At 35.1% G+C, this 12,902-nt stretch overlaps 1 protein-coding gene across 3 annotated transcripts in view; it reads left to right on the top strand.

Moving 5' to 3' along the window:
• The window catches only part of LOC123716169 (papilin), a 63,788-nt gene that overhangs the window by 37,906 nt on the left and 12,980 nt on the right, over positions 1–12,902 (top strand). For all 3 annotated transcript variants that reach the window (XM_045671778.1, XM_045671777.1, XM_045671776.1), the window contains exons 6-36: positions 257–380; positions 921–1,001; positions 1,339–1,514; positions 1,868–2,000; positions 2,686–2,908; positions 3,530–3,650; positions 4,054–4,233; positions 4,488–4,664; positions 5,018–5,203; positions 5,538–5,673; positions 6,241–6,392; positions 6,733–6,757; positions 6,964–7,035; positions 7,143–7,190; positions 7,450–7,509; positions 7,742–7,837; positions 7,926–8,012; positions 8,100–8,207; positions 8,363–9,067; positions 9,907–9,987; positions 10,144–10,284; positions 10,359–10,569; positions 10,655–10,722; positions 10,801–10,956; positions 11,042–11,215; positions 11,298–11,415; positions 11,485–11,771; positions 11,859–12,035; positions 12,116–12,292; positions 12,376–12,555; positions 12,724–12,894. In XM_045671778.1, coding sequence (XP_045527734.1) covers positions 257–380; positions 921–1,001; positions 1,339–1,514; positions 1,868–2,000; positions 2,686–2,908; positions 3,530–3,650; positions 4,054–4,233; positions 4,488–4,664; positions 5,018–5,203; positions 5,538–5,673; positions 6,241–6,392; positions 6,733–6,757; positions 6,964–7,035; positions 7,143–7,190; positions 7,450–7,509; positions 7,742–7,837; positions 7,926–8,012; positions 8,100–8,207; positions 8,363–9,067; positions 9,907–9,987; positions 10,144–10,284; positions 10,359–10,569; positions 10,655–10,722; positions 10,801–10,956; positions 11,042–11,215; positions 11,298–11,415; positions 11,485–11,771; positions 11,859–12,035; positions 12,116–12,292; positions 12,376–12,555; positions 12,724–12,894 — 4,831 coding nt within the window. The remainder of the gene's footprint in view (positions 1–256; positions 381–920; positions 1,002–1,338; positions 1,515–1,867; positions 2,001–2,685; positions 2,909–3,529; positions 3,651–4,053; positions 4,234–4,487; positions 4,665–5,017; positions 5,204–5,537; positions 5,674–6,240; positions 6,393–6,732; positions 6,758–6,963; positions 7,036–7,142; positions 7,191–7,449; positions 7,510–7,741; positions 7,838–7,925; positions 8,013–8,099; positions 8,208–8,362; positions 9,068–9,906; positions 9,988–10,143; positions 10,285–10,358; positions 10,570–10,654; positions 10,723–10,800; positions 10,957–11,041; positions 11,216–11,297; positions 11,416–11,484; positions 11,772–11,858; positions 12,036–12,115; positions 12,293–12,375; positions 12,556–12,723; positions 12,895–12,902) is intronic.

The following is a 12,902-nucleotide window of genomic DNA, read 5'->3' as shown; positions in this document are numbered from 1 at the left end:
CGTACAAATCAGCGCAAATAGAACCTTAATTTATATTACTCCATTTTGTGATATCATCAAGTGATCAATTCTACTTTCGGGCTACGACATGTAGACTGTTCTTTTAACGTTCACGCCTTTGCTGTATAATAATCATATTATTCGCTGTACCTTGATAATATTGGTAGTTTAATAATTATTTAATTGAATTCGGTGTATTCACAAACATGAGAAATTTTAATGACGACTTCGTAAGCAAATTAATATTGGTTTCTAGCCGGTTGGCTGTGACATGATGTTGGGTTCAAACGCAAAAGAAGACAATTGTCGACAGTGTCGCGGTAATGGTACAAACTGCTATACCTCCATTGGCGTTATTGATTCACAGGATCTTCGGAAAGGTAATTTAAAGACACAGGAGTGTTTCTTAACTCAGGTCGTTTGGGTATAACTTATAAATTATAATTTATTATTAAGATGACTCGATATGATTAATGTAACCTACACAAACCTCAAATTGTTTTTGTGACGTACTTTTATATAAATATATAAGTAAACAATGAGATACAGAGAAATGGTCTATATGATACACATTTAATATTTTAACTTATTGTTTACACAATATAAATTAAGGTGTACCTTATGTTGATACCCGCAAACTTCTTAAGCATTAAACTACGGACTGGGGGAGAGTTTGCGCATCGTGCATAGCGCGGGACACAAACGTCACCTGATTTACCAATCACGCGATCGCCACGTGACTCTCTCAGTGGTACCTAAAAATCGCATCTGCGCAAGCAAGAACATTTGTTCAAGATGTTTGCCGGTATCTGTATAGGCTTTCAAAAACCATCAAGGGATGTAACCGTTCATTACTTAAATACAAAATACTTTTTTTTTAACACATTTTATTACTAGAATGATATTTATTATTTTTACAGGCTACAATGATGTACTATTAATACCGCAAGGTGCAACAAACATCGTTATCTCGGAAGTCAGGTCTTCCAATAACTACTTAGGTAAGAAACCAGTACTAATCTCAACTAAGCTTATACTTATTCTTTATTTAATAAATTTAAACATAATAATAATTCTTAAATAAGCAAATCTCATCATATTTTTTTAAATATCAGAACTGACAATTTGTCTCCAAGACCATAATGTTGTTGTACGTTAAATATCTCTTATCTCTCTCTTAATTTTCTATAAAAAGTTGAAAAGTTGATTCAATAGTTATAATATTCACATTGTATGGAGATGGTTTGACAAACTACCTATGGCTACAATTTTTTACTTAGATTATAGCATTATTCAAATAAGGCTAGATTACCTTTTAACTATATATTCTTCCAAAAGCACTTCGAGCTCAGCAGGACAATGTCTACTATCTGAATGGAGACTACCACATCGACTTTCCTCGAAGTTTGCCCATCGCTGGCTCTCTGTGGTACTACGAAAGAAGTCAGCAGGGATTTGCAGCACCCGATAAGCTACGTTCTTTGGGGCCTACAACAGAACCTCTTTATCTATCGGTAATTTTTTTGCAGCTACGAATTAAAAAAAAACGAACATAACGGCGTTAAATTAAATCTAAAGCCACGCTTACAAAGGTATGGTTTAGATCATATAATAATAGAACGCATAATTTTTTTTAATGTTTACCGGCAGAAGGCTCACCTGATGTTCAGGGATACCGCCTCCCATAGACACTCACATTGCCAGAAGGCTCGCAAGTGCGGCCGGCCTTTCAAGAATTGGTGCGTTCTTTTCTTGAAGGAGCCCAAGTCGAATTGGTTCGAAATACTGTTCCAGTTAAATAATTAGAAATATATAACAATGACAATTAAATCATGGTTTCTTTTCAAATATTCTCCTATAATTTCAGCTTCTGCTACAAGAGGACAATGTAGGTATATCATACGAGTATAGTATACCTACAGCCCAAGCGCCGCCTCCTAATCAGCAGTATAATTGGGTTCACGGAGAGTTTAGCTCATGTAGTGCTACATGTGGTGGAGGTAATTTATTTTATTTATTTGTGCTTAATAACATGCTACAAAATCAATCAAAACAAATAAATATTGTGCAATAAGTAAGTATCGCTTCGAAAATGCCTATCACCTAAATATTTACTTACTACTTCATTCATTAGTGTTTATACTGTTCAAGGCGTATTGTCAGTCATTTCACTCGTGCCATAAGTCAATTTTACCCAGAATGCGTATTCGGTATAAAAACACGCTTAGGTCAATATTGGGTTTGTCGAGATTCTGCAGTGCGTCATGTTTTCCGAGACCGCGACTGTAGGTTTTAATGCCATCTTCAGAAACGGGTGGTCCTTGATGCATTGTGTGCATATCAACAATGGTATCCTGAATGTGTTGATTATAAAGAACACGAATATTTTAACGTTTAACTGTCCCTGTGGGGACTATAGGAGTTTGTGTTTTGTTTACCTACCAATACTAACATAGCTACTAACACCGAATTTTTTCTAACTCTAACTGAAACAAGATATGTGGATATAATCTGAAATAAATAATTTATTATTATTATTTAATTTGTTGCGAGCGCGGCTTCTTTTACTTGGAAAATATACAATATTTTATCAAAAGGAAAAGTACCAATTAAATATAAATTTCACGTATTTATAACAGCAGAAATAAATAAATAATACTTTTATTATTTCATAACTTTTCGTAGGTACTCAAACGCGCGACGTGACGTGCCGATCACGTGAGGAGTTGGAAGTTGTTGACGATAGTTTATGTGACAAAGGGCTTAGGCCTCCCACTACTGACACCTGTAATACTGACCCATGCCCTCCTCATTGGGTCGAAGGGCCATGGAGTCCCTGCTCCAAGCCTTGCGGTGAAGGTGGATCCAGATCCCGACAAGTACATTGCGAGAAGGTTATCTCTCAAGGGTAAGTAACTATGTACACTTATGAACGTCTATATTTAAAAAAAGGATTAAATTTATATTTACTACCAGTTTCAAAATCAAGGGCGTAGAGCGGACGAGAAGAACTGAAAAAAATTAAGGACCTTTCTATCTATATTTAATCTATCTAAGTTTCCTTGCAAATATGCGAAATAAATATGTGTTCCCATAAAAAATTGTCTGAAATACTCTAACACTTCTTTATGCAAAATGTGACGGACTTACTTTATATAATGCCTTTATTGTACATTTATTTTTGTTAATTCTTAACTAGTTTTAAATAATTGAAATTTTTATTCCTTGCGTCAGTGTCAGTCAACTTATCGACTATGTTGATAGATAGATCTTCTACTCCTCAGTCTTTTAACGTAAAATAAACAGGTGTAAATAAAATATATATATATATATATATATATATATATTTATAGACTTTTACTATGGTCATAAAAATCACGACGGGCAAACTGAAACAAATATTTTAAAGAAACTCCATTTAAAAATTTGCATTTTATGATTTTTATTAAAATGACAATCTCAATGCCTATGCAATGAAAGCGTAGCAAGTAAAAAATACAGTTGCTTTATTAAATTTTACACATTCTAGCATTGCATCGATCGCGGCGGATAAAGAATGCTTCGACCTTTTGGGCCCAAAACCTGAACTGTACCAAGAATGTAATCAGAATGCCTCGTGTCCCACTTGGTTCACTGGACCCTGGAGACCTGTAAGTCTAATACAAATATGAAAGCTATTACAATACGTATATTCCTAATTTAGTTACGCAGTAATCGTGTTCTCCGTTTTTAGTTTTGTAGGCACAGGAGGCTACGAGGCTCAGATGAGGCCTACAATTGAAAAATAATGGCGCATAAATATTTCTGCCAATAGGTTTCCATGGAACTTAGTCTATATTAGTCATCAAGGAGCTATGGCATAAAGTAGTGGAATACACTCCCTATCTCTCTTACGTCTTTTACATAAACACCTCTTAACCACATCCTCTCCTGAATTTTGTAAAAATATTTTTTTTGTTATTGTTTTGTATTGCATTTTTAGCTATTCCTTATAATGTATGTTACTTGCATATAATATAACGATGTTTTAACAATACTTTAAAATATTTTTAGTGCGACAAATTGTGTGGTGAAGGTAAACAGCTTCGTCAAGTAGTATGTCATCAAAGAATCAATGGCCGTGTTGTACTGTACGGTGATGGAGAGTGCGCTGATGAGAAGCCTCCAACCGAACAGGCCTGCATGCTTCATCCATGCGAGGGGGTCGACTGGGTGCTTAGCGATTGGACCGGGGTGAGAATGTTACAATCAATAATGTTCATCTACACAATTATATTTTTTATATATCTTTACAGTACTGAACAGTGATGTCGTTTTAGTATGCAATTAACGCAATAGTTATCGTTAATACCGATGTCACAACTTTTGGGTTGCGCTACACAAACACTCAATAAAGTTGGCATTGTGATTGCATATTAAACTATCATCATCAGTTCAATAACATAAACAAAAGCCAGCCATTTCGCTGAATGTAAATTATTTTATAGTGCGACACATGTACGTCGAAAGTACGCGCGAGGACAGTGCAATGCGCTACCAAGGACTTCAAAATTGTCAACTCGAGTCTTTGCGGCTACCACCCACAGCCGGTCTTGGAAGAACCCTGCGATTCCAACAAGCTCCCTGCTTGCGACGTACTGTGGTATGCGACACAGTGGAGCAATGTAAGTATTATTTACATATATATATACCCTACCGAATAAATCTTGTGTTACCTATCAATTATTTGATACTAATTTGATTTTGTCATTCTTTTTCATAGTCTAATCAAATCGGCTATCCAAAATTATACATTTTGAGACATCTAGCCTAGTCTTTCAATAACAACTTATTGCATGAGAATTCATATCATTTGTCGTAGTTTTGGAAGGCATATTGTAATTTTTATTCTATTATACGTTTACATTACAATGTTATTAATACAAAATATATTTATAACACTGCTTTAATCAATTACTCCAGTCAAAGTTCATTAAAAGTTCTTACAAAAATATTCCTGTATTATTATGTTTTTCAGTGCTCCGTGGAATGTGGTAAAGGTATACAAACACGGCGTGTGTTCTGTGGCCGATTCGATGGTGCTGGTGTGACCGTGGTAGACGATGAGCGATGTGACGCCAAGACAAAATACAACGATACTAAGGAGTGCTTGGTGCCAAAGGAAAAGTGCCCCGCCAAATGGTTTGCCGGACCTTGGACAGAAGTAATTATATATATATATATATAATAATAAATTCCAATGACATAGTTATTATAATAAATGTATAACACATGAAAATATTCTATAATTCAAGTTAAGTATCACTTACATTAAAAATATATAAGAGTTAATACAGTACTATATCGTCGTATAGAAGGAATGACATATACGAATAGGTTCTATACGATATATAGTATTGTATATTCTTTTATTGTACCTAACAGGTACTAGAGTATGTAGAGTACTGCTATTTTTATTTATAAAATCCCTTTTTTCAGGAGCAATAAAAATCCTCAAGATGTTCTCGTGTATTAAAATTATAATACAATGATTTCAGTGTACCAAGAAATGTGGTGGTGGGGAGCAGTACCGTCGCGTCAAATGCATGAGCGGTGACGAGATATCCTCCTACTGCGATCCAGAGACTGTTCTCGACGCTTCACAGGCTTGTAATTTGCAGTCTTGCAACGAAGGTAAAGTAAAAAAATTGAATTAAAATATTCAATTTAATATTACCTCATGATAGGTATTTCTATAATGGAATGTCAAAATTGAACTTCTTATACGGCTTACAAGATTTTATATTTCCTCGGGTATACAAAACGGTAATTTAAAAAAATGGTTGTCTGTAAATTCGGCTTACGGACGATAGTTTAACGTGACAATGTCATAGCAAAACATTAATGTAATGATTGCATATTTTTATGAATAAAATTTAATAATTCTTATAGAATTATAACTATTTTGTATGGATATAAAGGAGTGAATCCTTCGACGCATAGGCCAATCGAGTGGAAAATAGACAGATGCGGCGCAAGCGTACAATGAGCGTAACGGGACAATGAGTCATGCTTTTTCATGCGTTCGTCGATTTATAAGACGCTATCACGTCAATAAAGTAATATAAAATATTAATTAGTTTAATGGAATGAAGTTTTGTCTAATAAACATATTACCCTAGCCTTATTATTAGCCACTAGCCATAACTTACGAAAATATCAACTATCTATGTAGTTACTAGATTAGAAAAATATTTACAGATGACTTGATACCAGAAAATGCCAGCTCTACGCCCATAGTGGACGATGATTCCGACTACACAGACTGTGAAGAAGATGACTATCCAGAAGAAGGAGCTGAAGAGGATGATGCTCTGGAAGACATCTCTTCCAAAGGATTACACTTTACACTTGTAAGATATTATGTAATAATCGACTATTATTATGGAGCTGGTCGGAGGAAGATTTTGCCAAACCATACACATGCATACACAAAGCAACTGGAAAATCTTACTTCTTCGTTATCTTTTATTTCTAACATTAGGTAAGCTTATTTGCCCTCTGGATCTGAGTAAAATTACGGATATAATGCTGTATATTTCAAATACTTTGTTTAAGTATTCAATATCTTTTAATCTTTATAAGCTCCTTTTGACATTCGAATGCTATCGAATTTAGGATAATTTGTTCGGAAGGACAGCAATGCTCAGTGCATGTATACATTTTAATGTTATTATTTTCTTTTTTTAACAGGTTCCACGCAAATCATTTATTTTTGGTAAGTAACAATAATTAATGTTTCTATTATTATATATTCTTCGATTTTTTACAACAATGAAAGGCGAAAGGAAAATCTTACGTATTTTTTTAAAGTTTAAAAAAAATTTCTTCCTTACACACGAGATAAGTTTTTTTAGGTAAATAAGAGTTCATATAAATGCCACTTTGTAATATAATAAAAAAAACTGTTAATATATGTTACAGAAAAAGATGCTTCTACGGAAGGTTCAGCCTCAGAATCAGATTGGATCGACAACGACACTCAATTCACGACAGGTTTGTATTTTTTCCGTGCTGGTATCTATTACCACATTTTTCTTATTTACTGGGATAAAAAGTACTTAATTCAATACTTTATTTAAATATTTTTTTTATATTTTCAGAAACATCCGATGGCACCGGTGACACAGATCTGACCGAGAGCGGGTCAGGTACGTAACTTATCTAAAGTATAAAAATATACACTTATCCGGATTCGGACACTGCATTAAAATATGTTATATAATTATCCTTATTAGTAAATTCATAATTAACAGATAATATTTCATATAGATGTGTCAACATGTAAATATATTATATTAATAGAATCTTATTGTTGTTTTACTTATTAATTATTAGCTGTTATATTTCAAAAGTAATTCGAGCATCCTAAAATAACAGTACTTTTAACTGAATAACTTTTGTTAACAGGATTCGATGAATTATTTATATCGTCATCAACAATGGATTCCACTGACAGCAGCTCTATAGGTATGTTATTAATGAAACTTATTTGTTACTATATTTAAAAATTGATATAATGTAGTTTCACAGCAATATTTTTATGTATAAGTCAATACAGCCAGGTTTCTTATAAATTTTTGTAATGATGTTGAAAGAAAACCATAAACGATTGTTTTAATAAAACTTGTTTCGGCAAAGGAAGTATCTTTCATGATATAGTTTATATACATATTTTGTTTTATTTTTTTATTTCACTTAGGTACCACAGAGTACACAGAAACCCCAGAAAGTACCACTGGCATTGCAAATGAAACAATATCTACCGAAAGTAGCGACACTCTCAGCATTACTGAAGGTATCAAATGTTGTTTTTTTATTTATTATTACGAAAGTCGTTTTTGACCGATGCTGTTTAACTTTACTAATTATGTGTTCATTAATAGGAAGCACGGAATCTCTGTCAACAGAAGACAAACAGAGTACAAAAGAGTCATCCTCTGAAACTACAGAGTTTGAAAGCACAACATTCGGTACGTATTGATAAGAAATCAGTTTGATTTAGAGATTTATTTTGAATCCAAAAAAATATGTAATTTACATTATTTTTTTCTTAACAGATGCAACTGAAACACCTGAAAGTACGACCGGACTTGTAACTGAAACAACTTCATTAATAAGTGAAACAGATTCTACAGAAATTACTTCCACACCTAGTGAAACCGAAGGTACTAGTTGTGTATTAAATGTGTTTGTCATGTAAAATTTTGATGAAGGATGTGAGGAGCCTCTTCTTTTATGTATATTTTGTAACTTCTGATAATCTAATTAATTATGTACCAAAATAATCCATTCTACAAATTAATATTTTATTTTCAAACAGGAAGCACAGACGCATCTACCATTTCAGAAACCGCAATAACATCAGAATCCACATCTGTAGACACAGATAGTACAATAGTAGATTCCACAACTACTGAAACCACGGAATCGATCATTACAGAAAGTACTGACACCACAGTATCTGAATCAGTTGGAACTACAGAGAGTACAGCAACAGAGACAACGGACATTGCCACCGAAAGCACGGTTTCAGAAACCTCATCTTCAACTGAGACAACAGAAGCTTCAGATAGTACATCGACAGCATCGACATCTGACTCTACAGAAACTGTGGTAACCGAGTCATCAACTGAAACAACAGAACATACTATAACAGACAGGACACTTGAATCTGAAAGTACTCTATCTACTGAAACGATAGAAATTTCCTCGACAACAGTTAGTAGCACAGACTTAACAACTGAATCTGATGCTACCGAATCTTATACAACCGAATCTGATACGACTGAATCTGATACGACCGACTCTGATACTACTGAGGTATCCAGTACAAATGCTGGAACGGAGATAACAACTGAAACGGAAACAACTGACGTCGAAACCTCTAGTACTACATCAGATGTAACAGAAGGAACTGTTAGTACAGAGTCATCTTCAATAGTAACCGACTCAAGTGATACAACGGTAGGAACTGAAACGGGCACTACTGAAAGTATGGTCACTGAAAGTGGAAGTACGGAAACAGGTTTGTCATTTCTTGCCGTTTTATATATAATACTAGCTGCAAACTTCGTTTCTCCTTAATGTGGTTTTAGTTAGCCTTAATACCGTGCCACGAAAGAATAATTTCACTGTATTATCGTCACTATAATTTGAATTTGATTTACGCTTCGGTCTAAGTAACACGTGGTTGCCTAACCTATGCTAATACCTAAAATTAAAAAAGTAGAAATAATTGAATTTCACGGTATTTCGTTTACTACAAAATAAATTTAATTTATACTTAGCCTCAATAACACGTGGTAATCATGATATTGAATTGTAGCTTATATGACACGTTTGTCGGTTTACCATAGCAGTGCCATCTATTGATTACATACTCAATCCAGTCGAAAAGTATCGACGTCTGTTAGAATCTTTTGGAGTTAACAGATAATTGTGACTGTCAATTAATTATAGACAAATAATTTGCTAATTAAGCTGATTGATTAAGCTATCTTATCTCTTAAGATGGAACAGACTGCTCACGGTGTGCCAATTTAATTTAAAATTGGTTAAGTAGGAGTCCATCGCGGACAAACATCGTGACAGGAGATTTATATATATTAATATTGTTCAGATCTGAGAAAAAAATTTAAACAAAATAAGTAAATCTTTACATGCGAATACACACGAATAAAATTTAAAGGTTTCGGTTTCATGGAGACTGTATTTCATGTTATAAAAATGGTATTGAAATCTTTTAAACCCTAATAATAATATATTATTTAGAACTATGCAGCAAGTCTTTGCATCCGCAAACCGTTAAAAGATTTTAGGTCTTAGAAATATTTTATTGATATCAATATTATTCATACTTCACAGGATTGTTCACTTTTGAAACCACAAGTGAAGGTATTTCAACAAGTGTAACGGAAGAAATAACGCTTAGTTCAGGAGACACAAGTAAGTAATATAGTTAATTTAACTGTTTATTTTTGATTTTAAGTAGCAAATGTAAGATTATAATTAAACACACTCTGTGTTGAGGGGTTTCTGGCTCAAAATGAAATATAACCTTTAAATATCTTTAAACAGACATTAACATTTATAAATTAACAGCACTTTGGGATTGGTCTACTACTGTCGAGTTATACACGAAGAAGCCCAAATGTAGACCAAGGAAGACTGCAAGATGTGTAAAGAGCAAGTTTGGATGCTGTCCTGACAAGAGAACTCCTGCTGCTGGGCCATTTGACGAAGGTAAGAATATAGCACGCAAAAAAATTAAAACACAAGGAGTTTAAAATAAATTATATCCCCTTAATTTGATTTAGGTTGCCCCAACCCAAAAACTTGCAAGGATACGAAATTTGGATGCTGTCCTGATGGCGTGTCACCAGCTGGTAGCATGGCGGGCAAGGGCTGTCCAGTGACTTCGTGTGAATTAACTTTGTACGGATGTTGTTCATCCGATAATGTGACCGCAGCTTTAGGAAATGACCAAGAAGGGTGTCCTCCACCTCCGCCAGCCTGTAAACTATCTAAGTAAGTATAATAATTTTACAAATATTGCATGCGAAAATTTTATTACATGTACTGCCATTTGTCATATGTTTTTTTTTTATTGTAGATTTGGGTGCTGCAATGATAATGAAACCGAAGCTAGTGGACCAAATAAGGAAGGTTGCACGGAAGGAGGTACTTAATAATACGTAATATAGTTTTAGAAATAACAGTTTCTTCCTCGAGTTTATTTAATGTGATATGTGTCTGCAGATACAGAAACCACGACACTGACTACGCTTGAATCATGCAACGACACTGAATTCGGATGTTGTTATGACAATGAAACTGATGCCTCAGGACCAAATGGAGAGGGCTGTCCATGCAGTATCAGTGAATTCGGATGCTGTCCTGATGGTATTTCGACTGGTTCGTATTTTATTGTAAATAAATATATTTAGCTTAGTTTCAGCTAGTAGATACATTATTAAGTGCGATGTGTTAAACTGTTAAGCTCAAGGACCAGACCTCGAAGGATGTGTTATGTCCTGTGAGACATCAGCTTACGGCTGCTGTCCAGACGGCGAGACTCAAGCACACGGACCTCAGAATGAAGGTTGTTGTTTGCAATCCGCATTCGGCTGCTGTCCCGACAATTATAAGCCCGCTGAAGGACCGCACCTTGAAGGTACTCTTTGACATCTAATATCAACTATTTCAAAAAAATGTATTATTTGTTAAGTATAATTTTTGTAACTTTGTATTTTTAGGCTGTGGCTGTAAGTTTGCCCACTTTGGATGTTGTCCAGATAATGTAACTATTGCTCGTGGAGCAAACAACGAAGGATGTGGATGTCAGTATACTCAGCACGGTTGCTGTCCCGACAGGTTAGTCAATTTTATTATTTTATTTTACTATTCTAATGTGTAATATTTTCAAACATATTCTTTTTATAGACATACTCCAGCCAGTGGGCCAGACTTTGATGGTTGTGGTTGCCACACGTATCAGTTCGGCTGTTGTCCTGATGGTATTACCGCTTCCACTGGACCAAACTTGCAAGGTTGTTTGTGCCAACAATCTAAATATGGTTGTTGTGGAGATGATGTCACAGAGGCTAAGGGACCAAATAAGGAGGGATGTGATTGCTCTAGTAGCAAATATGGATGCTGCCCTGATGGTGTAACGGAAGCTGCTGGCGAGAAATTCCAAAATTGTACAGATGCACCTGAAAATAGACAAGGTATATTTATTGATTGACATTTGGACGTCTCGTATAAATTTTGTGAACCTTGTGATTGAAATCATTTTGAATACATTCTATTTTCAGCGGCATGCGTTCTAGAGAATGACGGAGGTGTAGGCCACACCTATTCAGTTTATTGGTATTATGATATGAAATATGGTGGTTGTGCGAGATTCTGGTACAAAGGAGAGGATGGAAATGGTAACCGATTTGCAAGTGAAGAGGAATGTAAGGCCGTTTGCGTTAATCCGTCCCCCAAAGGTAAAAAATGCAGTAAAGAAAACCGTTTCATCTTTTTTCCTACTCCATATGTACTATACATATTTATTCCATTTAAACAGACGCTTGCAACCTACCCAAGGTAAAGGGTGCGTGTACTGGTTACCACATAAAATGGTACTACGACTCGGTCAGAGAACAATGTGCTCAGTTTGCATATGGAGGATGTCTTGGAAACGATAATAACTTTGAATCTCGGGAGCTCTGCCAAAAGAGCTGTGAACCAGAAAAGACTAAAGGTACATACAGCATCATTTGTGTGATTTTCGAAAATTTCAACTATTTATGAGAATTATAAACTAATACAACTTTAATAATTTAGATCAATGCACTCTCCCGATTGAGCGAGGTACCTGTGCTGGTAATTTCTTGCGCTGGGGCTACAATTCCGCCACACGCCGCTGCTCTCAATTCATTTGGGGAGGCTGCGAGGGCAACACCAACCGATTCGGCTCTGAAGCCGCGTGTATGCAGCGTTGCAACGCTCCTGGCTCGTTACAAGGTATGATAGGTACATGCTAGAATGGGTAGAGTGTGTAGTGTTTTGTTTGCATGTCCTTGGTTCTTTTCTATCTTTCAATGGTGTTTAATATTTATTTACAATTATTCTTCATTTCTTCATGGCTTTGGTGTATGGTATATGTAATAATTTTACTAATTGCACGCACAGCGGAATGCATTCTTCCTCAAGAGGCAGGCAACTGTACTGAAAAGCAGCCGGTCTGGTCTTTCAGCCAGACTGAGAATCGATGTTTGCCCTTCTATTACACGGGCTGTGGAGGCAACGATAATCAGTTCAACAATGAACAGGATTGTGTTAATGCTTGTCCTAGCGCCTTTGGTAATTGA

The sequence above is a fragment of the Pieris brassicae genome, chromosome 11 (assembly GCF_905147105.1).
Source record: "Pieris brassicae chromosome 11, ilPieBrab1.1, whole genome shotgun sequence".
Taxonomy (NCBI): Eukaryota; Metazoa; Arthropoda; class Insecta; order Lepidoptera; family Pieridae; genus Pieris; species Pieris brassicae.
Note: the sequence above shows the minus strand (reverse complement) of the source record. Positions and strands in the feature narration are given on the sequence as shown.